Source organism: Thunnus thynnus, chromosome 17, assembly GCF_963924715.1.
Source record: "Thunnus thynnus chromosome 17, fThuThy2.1, whole genome shotgun sequence".
Classification (NCBI taxonomy): Eukaryota; Metazoa; Chordata; class Actinopteri; order Scombriformes; family Scombridae; genus Thunnus; species Thunnus thynnus.
Window position 1 is genome coordinate 1,887,388 of NC_089533.1, and position 12,166 is coordinate 1,899,553.

At 36.5% G+C, this 12,166-nt stretch overlaps 1 protein-coding gene across 1 annotated transcript; it reads left to right on the top strand.

Annotated features, from left to right (window-relative positions):
• The first annotated feature begins 1,898 nt into the window (after window positions 1–1,898).
• On the top strand, window positions 1,899–8,913 carry LOC137200827 (major vault protein-like). Its single transcript, XM_067615479.1, has 8 exons — window positions 1,899–2,028; window positions 3,390–3,526; window positions 4,275–4,470; window positions 5,290–5,413; window positions 5,959–6,072; window positions 7,414–7,443; window positions 7,543–7,704; window positions 8,182–8,913. Exons 2-8 carry the CDS (start codon window positions 3,414–3,416, stop codon window positions 8,307–8,309), a joined length of 867 nt encoding a protein of 288 aa, XP_067471580.1. The 5' UTR covers window positions 1,899–2,028; window positions 3,390–3,413; the 3' UTR covers window positions 8,310–8,913.
• The last annotated feature ends 3,253 nt before the right edge of the window (window positions 8,914–12,166 follow it).

Genomic DNA, 12,166 nt, shown 5'->3' on the forward strand with positions numbered 1-12,166 from the left:
ATTTAGTGAGTAGTCGATTTTTGGGTTCGTAGTTGTTCATTTGCAAAGATTCTTAATAAATTAGTCTTTTGACAATTAACTGATAGAAAACAGTTTTCAATGTAATTTTGTGTCAAACCATATATTAGCATATTACACTTTTTCAATTTTCTAAAAAGTAGCTGCTGTAACTGTTGATTCTAATATGATAATATACCATTTTAAACACAAAACTACACACTGAAAACTAAGTATCCTGTCATTTAAAGAATTGTTAAGAGTGTAATTTTTGCAAATTAACAACTATATACGAACCCAAATTAAATGAATCGACACTAAACCAACTTAACATTTTTTCTATTTTTTCTTGCAATTTGTCTCAAACTGCACTGACTTTTCTGTAAAATGCCTAAAAATTAACCATTAAATATACTGTAAGAATATATATATATATATATATATATATATATATACATATATACACATACATACAATCTGTGATAAAGTTTCACGTTGTTTTACACACATTTCACATTTTTGAAGAATATTGTTGAGTGTTGATACATTTTCGACACTAAACACTCGATAAGTTAATGTCTGTTTTTTAAAGTTGAAGCTTGTTATAAGTACAGCATGACTGTTTTTGGGTTTTTTTTAAAAAGGTTTTGTAAGTAAAAACACACCAAGAAATTAATTTTACATTCAAATTTCGTAATACAAAAAAAGCAAGACTTTTTGTGACAAATAGGGCCAATGCCAGTTATCATACAACATTAATGTATTTTTACATGGTAGTGTTAGTAAGTAGGAGTAATTTGCAGGTATTTAATGGGTAATTTTTAGGACATTTTACAAAAAGGTTGGTGCAACTTGATGCAAAGTATAAAATAAAATAATATATATTATATATATATTATAATACTAAGTAAATTATTTAATTCCACAAAAGTGATGAAGTCTTTCTTTTTGAAAATAAAGTCAAATGATGGTGATTCTACAAAATGGCTGTATTTTTTTTTACAAGATCCTGAAATACAGTGAAATTAGATTTTACTGTTTAATTCCATAATGACAAAAGTCTTTCTTTAATAATAATGTGAAATGATTTTTACAACATAGCTGTATTTTTACAGGGGTTGTGTTGCCTGCAAATTACTCCAGAAAATTACTACAAATTTAAAGGACCTGTAAAATAAATCTTGTCCTTGTTGTTGTCCAAGATGCTTATAAAATGTTGTTTCTTTTATGTGTCCAGCCTGCAGTGTATGGATAAAGTTTCCATATTTAGCATGCCATAGCTCTGCGCTAACATGACTGTTAACCCCCAGTGATCATGTGACCTCTGTATGAATGAAACGTCTGTTTTTTGGATTTTTCTTTCTTTCTCAGGAAAATCCCTCCGTGTTCCTCGCGCTCACATCTGTTGAAGAGTTTAAAAAAAGAAAATAAGTGAAATACAAAACACGTTGGTATATATGTGTATGTCCTTTTTAATATATGTATTTACTTTGTCATAATTAAATGAAAAACTTTTGGTAAAAGAAGAGTTATCTCGCTTTTTGTCATCAATGAATGACTGACATTTCCGTGCCGGATAAAATTAGGTGTAAGTCATGCTTTTATTGATTTGTGCTAGTGATTTTATGATGCGTTCACTAGAAATGGAAATTTCCGCCGTCACCACCTGCTTGTTTGTAACAGAAACTTGTTTTTCTAGTTTTCTGGGGATTTTTTTATTGATATAGAAAATGTCATTATATGATATATTATATTACATCACTTGCAGCACACCACACACATTTCACTTCCAGTTGGATCGTTATCAGGTCAAAACAAAAAAAAAAAACCCAACATGTTCATGTTCCTATGGGAATATGCTTCAGTTTATGATGCAATCCCTTCTGGAGTCGCAATGCTCTTTAAGTTTCGTTTTCCCTTCGTGCAGCTGCGTCAGACTGTGTGTTTGTCCTGCAGTCTATAAATACGCGGCGGTTCGGTCTCCAGTCAGGATCCGTCCGAGCTGTCAGCCTCCCGCGCACCGTAGCTGAGGTAAGACCCGGGAGAACTCTCTAAGTTTAGTTTCTTACTTATCACTGAAGACTCAAGCATGACATGAAGCAACTGAAGATGTTTTCTGAGTGATGACGAACCTTTCTTTAAGTGCGTCTGACACACGGAGGAGCTCTGTCCTTTAACAACTGTTTGGAGACACATACAGTAGTAATTATTAGGTGTGTTAGTTAGACACATAACGGTTCCTGACGGCAGGTACCGCTGGAGAGTGAAGGGCGTCTGTCAGACTCACAGCTAATATAACTAATATAACAGCTATTGTTAGCCTAGCCACCGTAGCCAGTCAGACCAGTTCATAACAGAAGTTTCGAGCCAACAAACATAAACAATGCTGGTATTTTTCTTCGATTTCATTTATTACTTGAACGCGGTCACATTTTGCGTCATGTAAAACTCAACGTCGCGGAACTTTAATAAGGCATACTGGGCGATAAAACCATAAAAGTAATTATCTCGATTTAATTGTTCGTTTGTAATCTGTAGCTACAGAAAATAACCTGGGACACTGAACGTGTAACTAATTTTGCAATCTGAGCCATATTACATGTGTGCTGTATCACACTCACTGATGAAGTTTTATTGCTTATTTAGGAACTTTTCAGATTACCCTGGTAAGTTTGGGTTTTTTTTTTTTTTTGCATATTTAGGCCCAATCATTTTTTAAACAATTTTGGTTCTATTATACTGTTTACATTGAATAAATATTGTGGGATGTTTATGATTTGTACGTATAAGGCAGTTCTAAATTTGCTCACAGAGTAAGAACAAATTCAGGTAAGAACATGTTGATGAATCCTGGATTTGTGCTTAAAATATTCGTATGCACAGTTTAAGCATACATTTGTGTGTACGCACTGTTTGTGAATGAGGCTCATAGAAACCTGTTTTTCTTGCTTAAATCATTCCTCCTGTTCATACTGACCATTAGAAGATCCCTTCATAATGAACTTACAACGGAAGTTATGGGGGACAAAATCCACAAAGTTTTTAAAAGTTTATCTGAAGCTAATATGAAGCTTCAGCGTCCAAATGAGTCAAATCAGTTCCTCTTTTTGTTACTATACTTCCACCTGCAGCTCAACAGGGAAACACTGTCCGAGGAAACACAAAGAGGGAATTTGATGCTAAAAAGACTGTAAATGTGTCAGATATCCACTTGATATGACTAACTCAGACTGCTGAAGCCTCACATGAGCTTCACATCAAATTTTTTAAATGCATATTTGCACAAAAAAATGCAAAAAATGTCCAATGTAAAATTCTGTAATATCTTTAAAATGGATAAATTCACAGTCTGGTTTGTAACGTCACTGACAGACTCTCTCCTCTCTCTGCAGTATTTTGTTTAGATCGTGTCTAAGATGTCCATCATCCAGATCCCGCCTTACCACTACATCCATGTGCTGGACCAGAACACCAACATCGCCCACGTGGAGATCGGACCGCTCACCTACATCCTCCAGGACGATGAAAGGTCAGAGGGCAGAAAAAACAGAAAGAATCAACCTGAGATTCAGCTGTGGTTCAATTAACCAGATACTGCTTCTTAACATCATTTGTTGTTGACGAGTACAGCTACTCTCAGGTTAACTTGTGGCTACCAGTACTAGTTTCAGTACAGCAATGTAGAAAATACTCCATTAAATGTCCTGCATGAAAAATCCCACTAACTAAAAGTACATTATGAGCTTGATGTAGTTAAAGTATTGCAGTAAAAGTACATAAGTATTATGAGCTTGATGTAGTTAAAGTATTGCAGTAAAAGTAGTGGTTTGGTCCCTCTGACTGATATATTATTATATATGACATCATTAGATTATTAATAGTGAAGCATCAGTGTTAGAGCAGCATGTTACTGTTGTAGCTGCTGGAGGTGGAGCTAGTTTACACTACTTTATATACAGTTAGCTAGTTTAGTCCAGTGGTTCCCAACCTAGGGGTCGGGCCCCTCCAAAGGGTCAGCAGATAAATCTGAGGGGTGGTGAGATGATTAATGGGAGAGGAAAGAAGAAAAAACAAAGTTCTGATACACAAATCTGTTTTTTCTCCAATCTTTGATTTTTGCTGAAATATTGGATCATTTGAACATTTATTGAAATGAAAGCATGTGAGAAGTTTAGAGGGAAAAATCACTATTTGGTGAAACAACATAATAAAACTAGTTTGGTAACTTTCAGAGTGATTGTTGTGACCTCATCCTGTTTCACTTGTATCTTTTCCAGAGTGCTCTTCTCTCCGAAGCGAATGATCACGGTGCCACCGCATCACTACTGCGTGATCGCCAACCCTGTGGCCCGTGATGATAACGGCCAGGTCCTCTTCGACCAGTCCGGTCAGGCCATACGCCGCCATGGCGACCTGGGGATCCGTCTGTCCCAGGATCCGTTCCCGCTGTACCCCGGAGAGGAGATCCAGGAGGTCTGTGAGAAACTCTGGTGATCCTCTGACTGTTCATCTAGCTGAGTAGAAGACAACATGTACACCACTTGTTTTGTCTTTTATGATGTTCAATCAAATCCCCCGAAGTTCCAGTTGTAAAGAAAAGTCAATTCTTGCACGCTTATCAGCTGACTGGAACTTCTTTGTTTATGAGCGACAATCTGCAAAACTAATGACATTCACAGTCTGGTTTTTATTATGTTTTTCTCCATAAGTCTGTGTGTTCTGTGTTTCACAGGTTTCCGCTTGGGAACAATGCAATGCTAAATTTAAACAGAGAAAAAAGCAAATATTTAATAAAGGAAAGAAACTAGAACATGGTTTTATCATGGGTAAAGAATTAGTTTTCAATTGTAGAGAGGCGTTTTGTTATTGTGCATCTTTATTTAGCAGAAAAATCTCCTCATGTTTTAAAGATTAACAAGATGCTACCACGGTGACAATGTTGGTTAAGTAACGTAACCTTAGCATAACCCCAGATTCACAGAGTAAGCACATTTTGTTTTAATGTTTTAAGCCTGTTTTTCGCTAGCTAAATTAGCATAATGACAGTTAACCGTAGACTGTAAATGCACCATGCTAACCAAGCTAGCAGCTAACGTTAGGGTCAGCTCCACTCTTTCATCCAAATATGGTCACTTCTGGCTCCAAAGATCCAAGATGGCGACGGTCAAATCCAAGATGGCGACAGTCAAAAAACAGAACTCGAGGCTTCATAACTGGAGTCCATAAACCAATTGGTGACGTCACAGTTATTTTACAGTCTATGTGTCTGATATGTGTGTATGTGTCCATCAGGATGTGACACCGCTGCAGATTGTGGAACCGGACATGGCGCTGCGTCTGCGGGCGCTGCAGGACTTCGAGGAGGAGGGAGGAGAGAGGAGAGCGGCTGGAGACGAGTGGCTGTTCAAAGGGCCTGGTACGTTATTATCAGACTCTAGATATTCTTCATCTGTCAAATCTGTGCTCTAATATAAATATTAGACCTTATAAACATAATTACATTACTACATCATTACAAACGTAACAATGTAACATATAAGTGTGAATTTTCTCAGTTTTCATTTTCTCATTTTTGCAAATTTCTACATGTATTAAAGATTTATTGCATATTATTCAAATAGTTCATCCCACGTTGGATTATGTGACACACAATAACACCACATATCATACTTTCTGCAGTTATGTAAATTAAAACAAATCACTGCCACAAATCACTGAACATGATCCTAAACTAAAGGAAACATGTTTTACACAGAAAAACATCATAAAAGTGACCTATACAACTGTTTTCTTAGTGTCCTTTCGTCTGAATTAATCTGATGGAGCAATTAATTTGATGTGAACTATTCACAGGCGAGTATTTTGCATTTTCGTGTTGTTTATTCTTCTCACTCCCGGTGTGTTAAAGGCCTTTAGTCTGATATATTTCAGACTCATAACATTTTTTTGATGTTGTGGCAGGACTCTACATACCGCGGAACGAGGTGATGGTTCTGGAGACCATCGAGGTTCGCAATGAAGGAGGAGACGATGGAAATGAAGGAGGAGACGATGGAACCGCCCTTAAAGTCGCAGGTAACACACACACACACAAGACCTGTTGCATGCAGGTCCTTGATTATAAAACATTTGCAAATCAAAATGTTTTAAATATTTTATGAGGAAGAACCTGGCGGACTGAAGCTTGCAGGCTCTGCACATTTGCATTAAAGACTTCTGCTCATGTTTGTTATTTAAAAGAGTAACATCATCAGACTCATGATGGACAGTTTTTGAAAAAAGAGTGAAAACCGATGCAGCAGAACCAAAGATATCTTCTTTTTTTTATTCAACACATTCTTCTCCCTTGTTAAAAGTTTTTTGTGCTAGCATTGGCTAATGTAGCATGGAGCTGTTAGCTTCAAGCAGAGATGAGGAGCAGGCTACAGAGCTATGCTAACGTAATTTTTAAAAAACATTTTTAATGCAAACATAACTTTTTAAATTCAATTTGTACTTTTTTAACGCTAACATTACTCTTTAATTCTAACATTACTCGTTTTAATGCTAGCATTACTTTTTAAATTCTAATGTAACTTTTTTTAATGCTAACATTTTAATGCTAACATTACTCTTTTTAATGCTAACGTAATTTAGGCTTTGAACAGATCACAAGACTTTCAGCTGTTAAACTTCTGTTTAGCTTTTTGACATCTTGTACGGTTTTTACAGAATCACAGGTTATGTTTCATGAAATCTTTGGACAGATTTTATAATGGGTCTATATTGCGCAGACAAAGAGTGTAGGTCCAGGCCTTCAAATTTTATCCAAAATCTTCAACACATTATACAAATTACACATTACACAGTAGATAAATTTGTCCTCTCTTATCCAGTGTTACTTCCATTGAAGTATGACTCAGTTTTTTGAGTACGTCCCCTAAAAGGGTGGAGAGCTGTGAATAAAAGTCCCACTGACTCACATGTCATGAGCTCTGATCTCATTACCAAAAATAGAGATGATGTTGATATATAAATTTATTTATATTTATTTGTTATATAATTTTAAACTTTTAATTTTTGAGTTATAAGAAGTTGTTTGGTGACTAATTTTGGCATTTTGGCTGAAACATTCCAAGTGATATGAATGTGGATGTTAATCACAGACAAGTGTGTCAGTATCTGCCACAGGGGGGCGCTGATACCATAGCAACCTGTTAGTGACTGTCTAATTCAACGGTTAAATTCACAGTCAACACACATACACATACACAGTAAATGTATCTCAATAGGTGGCTAGTGAATTTTAGATCTGTATGTTAGTGTTTGTGTGTGTGTGTGTGTGTGTGTGTGTGTGAAGGAGTTCTATCTTTGTGAGGATCACATCCAATCCTATTGAAATACGCACCAAGCAGCATTTTCTATTGTGTGTTTCAGGAACAGTTGTTGGCGTGGTAGCAGGTGCAGGTAAGACTTTTTCAACTAACTTTTGACACACTTTAATGTAGATTGTGTAAAGTATTTCAGTACATTGTCATGAAAAACACTGTTCTTGTCCATCTGCAGTGGGAGCTGTTGCCGCGGCCCCTCTTGTTCTGGGGGCCATAGGTTTCACCTCAGCTGGAATAGCAGGAGGCTCCATCGCTGCAGGCATGATGTCCAGTGCTGCAATTGCTAACGGAGGAGGAGTGGCAGCGGGAAGTCTGGTGGCTATTTTGCAGTCAGCAGGTAAAAGCCATAATCTTGGATGAAATGATTATTATTAAACAATGACACATAATCTTTGTGTCTGATCAACCTGGAACTGACAGAAACAATAATGTAACATTGAGAACAAGGCTTTGATCCGTCGCTGCTAAAATGATGTCGGCTGCTGCAGTTGCAAACTGAGCAGGAGTAGCAGCAGGAAGTCTGGTGGCTGTTTTTCAGTCAGCAGGTTACATGTCTTGATATGTTATTGTAGTGATAACAGTTATATTTGCATGTGCAAGAGGATTGGAAGAACATAAACTCCTATAAATAGTGTCTGGAAAACCTGCAGCTGAAACAACAATAATATCACATTTTCACAAGTACTTTAAAGTATATGCTGCAATGACAGTAGTGGTTTGAGAAGAAGGCTTTCTCAGCTTCTCTGCAGTTAGACAGCTTGATAAAGTCCACTGATGCTCTGCTGGGAATCTAACGTGTGACGTCTTGCTGCAGGTGCGGTCGGTCTGTCGGGAGCTGCCTCTGCAGCTGTGGGCACTGCTGGAGCAGCAGTTGGAGGAGCAGCTGGAGCAGCAGTGGGATGGATGACTGGACTCTTCAGAAAGGAAAATCAAAAAAAATGATTAATTCAAATTGTTTAGACTTGCACGCGACATGCCACTCCTGACTAAACCACTCCCACAAGATCATATGGCTCCGCCCCTCAGGGTTTTTTTTTAATATTCCTTTGTATAGAAAAAATCATCCAACTGTTAACCATTTCAATCCACTCTTGACTACAATAAATTGTTGGAATGGTTTCCTGGATCCTGTGTTTAAATATGCACCACATCAGATGTTCTGTGAGCCAACGCCACCATGAACTATATTTATATATAGCTTTTTCAGTAAATACTTCCATTCCTTATAATGTCCACCACTGATCAGAAAGGGCTGAGTGAATATAACATAACATATAACATGTATAATAACATATTAAGACTGGTCAACAACATTGTCTCTGACCACAACCATATCTTGAACAGCGAAAACAAATTGTGAAAATCAAATTGGAGATACTGGGTTCCACAATTTAATAAGATCAGACTGAAGCACTCTTTTATTCACCAATCAATCCTAAAATTAAATATGGAGCTTAATCCCAGATCAAATGTATGTTGAAAGGCCTTGAATATTGTCTTCTGTGATTGTAATGTTATTTTAAATATATTAAATGTATATATCTTTGTTTCTTGCCTTAATTTGTCTGTGAAGTTGCAAATGGAGCTGCTGTAACGTGAGAAAAACTTCAGACCTGATGTGACAGGTTATGCAAAACATTTTCCTGCCTAATCAAATTGTCCAATTTTAATTAAAACAAAACAAAACAAAACCTCAAATGTTGTATTTTTTTTTTAAATTTAAGTGTAATTAATTTACTTTGTGGCCACAGTAAAGTTGTGGGCATTAAACAAAAACATTTTTTTAAATTTTGTTTATTTTATTAGTGTATTTGTCAGGATAATGCAAAAAAAAACACTGTAACAGGTTACAATAACATGATACAGATGTGTTGCTTATAGGATTTCTAGCCGAGGCTAATTGACAACCGCTGTCCCTGGTTAGGCTTCATAATTAAAAATGGTCATTACAAATCATCATTACCAGAAGTACATTAGTTAAATGAGATGATTTCAATAAACTGAAAAATGTTAAAATGGTCTGTTGAGCTGAGGGGGAACTGCTGAGTCATGAACTATAAAATATAACAAGATATTTTAGATTTATTAAATTCAAATATTTAGATCAGGAACTGAACTGTGATGAGAGGATCGACACTGAAAATGATGTTAGATTGTCATTTTCAGTTGTGGACTGATGGCCCATGTGGTGGGTATTGGATAATTCTACCACTTTATGCATCAAACAATTATTTAAATGAAACTGAAAAGTTTAGAGGGAAGATGTCTCATTGATGGAACTGCTACAAACTCTTATTAGATATCTGAAACCTGACAAGGGGCTGCTGCTTTTTTGTAAGGGATCACAAATCAAAAAAGTGGAGAAATCGCTGTTTTTTTACAAGATGGCTAACTTGAAACTGAAGATAACCCTTCATTTTCACCTCAATAGAACAAGGAGGGACTCTGAACTGTGTGCTGTGTGAAATATCACCCTCCACTGGTAAAAGTTCAGTATTGCATCAAGGTGGTTTCACAGATTTACTGTAAATGAGAAGATGGGGACTTAAGGAATTATATATTTGCACGTTAGATACACTTTGACTCAAATCTTGGGTCAAATTTTTAGATCTGATTCTATCTTTAACTGTTGGTAGACATGAAGACATTTTAAAGTCGCTACAGGTCCCGTATGCTGGAATAACACATATTATCTCTTAAGTATAAATAGGTGATATTGTACTTTAGTTCAATTACTTGGAACAGGTGTAGCAACTCTTTAGTATTTGTCTTTTGTTTTTCCTCTCATGTTCCAGTTACAGTGATGACTTACTGTCTCAGAAATGTTAATTACTAGTGTTTATTTGGGTTACATTAATAGAGAGAATGACCCTGTGATGCCATCTGTTATTTTGTTTCTTGAGAAATTAGAGGCTACTTAACCCCCACAACCACGTCTCAGGCTCCACAGAGCAGAGAGGACTCTAAGTATAACTGTTCCTTTGACAATACTGATACAGTCTCTTAATAGATACACTTGTTTTTCATAATTACCATTTAATGATGATAGTTATGACAGAAAATGTCTTTTATTATTGGCCAGCTGAGCTGTAATTAGATATCAATTTTTGTTATAATATTGTGTTTCAGTGACATTTGCAGCAGGTTCAGGTAAGATGTTGGGAAAGTATTTATGAATCACCTTAAAATTTAACACACAAAGTCATGCTAAAATATTATGAACCATTTTTTCCAAAGTTTTCTTGACTGTGTTTTCCAAGAGGTTTGCTGGTTGTGGCCCCTCTTGTTCTGGGGGCCATAGGTTTCACCTCAGCTGGAATAGCAGGAGGCTCCATCGCTGCAGGCATGATGTCCAGTGCTGCAATTACTAACGGAGGAGGAGTGGCAGCGGGAAGTCTAGTGGCTATTTTGCAGTCAGCAGGTTAAAGCCATAATCATTGATGAAATGATGATCATATCATATCATTTCTGAAGTGGAATAATTACACAAAATCCTTGTGTCTGATCAGCCTGGAACTGACAGAAACAATAATGTAACATTGAGAACAAGGCTTTGATTGCTCGATTAAAATCCATTGATGAGCTGCTGGCAGTGTTATCTGACTGCAGGTATAACTGGGCTCAGGACCGCCCGCCACTGCAGCTATGGGCAGCACTGGAGGAATAGTGGGATTGAAGAAATAACCTGAAAAGAGTAATCTAAAAATCTTTAAAGGAATAATTTAAAAAGAATAATACATTCACTTTTGCCAAATTGTAACAATTATATGAGGTAGATAACTTAATGAAACAGAACTCACAGGCATTAAACTGAAATCTGAGGGAAACAGAGATAATGTTTCGGTGTTTCTCCAAAACACATTTACTGGGTAAATCTGTTTTGATTCTCTATTTTATACAACCTACTCCCGGCTATGATCCATACGGTTTTGTAAGTCATATTGCAATATTTTATGTTTCTTTGACAATTTATGTACAGGTGGACTCGCCGATCCCATCACCCTCAAGCAAATGCTCATATTTGTCATTCGGGAACGGGGTGTAGGATCCAGCCAATGCTGGAATTTTTCCATCCAGATGATGGACTGGCAAGATTGCCAAAAGCCAACACATGTTCTTTAGTGCTCCACCTCCCCTTGGATCAGAATTACACAGAATTCAAAAAGAACATGGAAATGGGAATCGGTTCTGCCTAACTATTTGGGGGAGGCTTAATAGTATCTTTGACAAAGATGTGGCTTTTATGAGGCCATAGAAAGGAATCTGATGGTATTTCTGAGTAGACCAGCTTGTCCTAAAAATAACAATATATGACATGTAGTGACTCTGATCAAAGTCTCTAAATATAACTAAACAAGACTAAACTGAAGGTTTAGTCCTTTAAATGTGATGATGATGATGATGATGATGATGATGATGATGTAACCTTCCTTGGTTAGGTTTTTTGAAAAATATCGTAACAAATTTTCTTTTCATAAATGTAATCAAGTTGAAGGTTGTAAGTAAATTCCATGTAAAGTTGTATTCTACTGACAAGCCTGTGATGCTGTAATGTTTAGTCCACTTGCCTTTTTCTGCTGTTTAATCTTTTCCTTTAACAGCATTCTCTTAGAGTACAACAACAACAACAACAACAACAACAAACAAACAAACAAATTCCAAGCATTATTCATGTTTTCCACTTTCCTTAATGTAAAATGCTGTAAATGTCCTAGAATGAGTCAAGACCAGCTTTGATTTATGGGTCTTTGGTATATCAAACAGTTGTCCTACACACAGAGCTGTCAGATGAAGAGCAT

Excerpts from the sequence above, each read along its gene's own strand:
- LOC137200827 (XM_067615479.1), top strand. The coding sequence starts at position 3,414 with ATGTCCATCATCCAGATCCCGCCTTACCACTACATCCATGTGCTGGAC. Across the intron at positions 5,414-5,958 it reads GTGGCTGTTCAAAGGGCCTG|GACTCTACATACCGCGGAAC; the intron begins GTACGTTATTAT and ends ATGTTGTGGCAG. Across the intron at positions 7,705-8,181 it reads GGCTATTTTGCAGTCAGCAG|GTGCGGTCGGTCTGTCGGGA; the intron begins GTAAAAGCCATA and ends GTCTTGCTGCAG.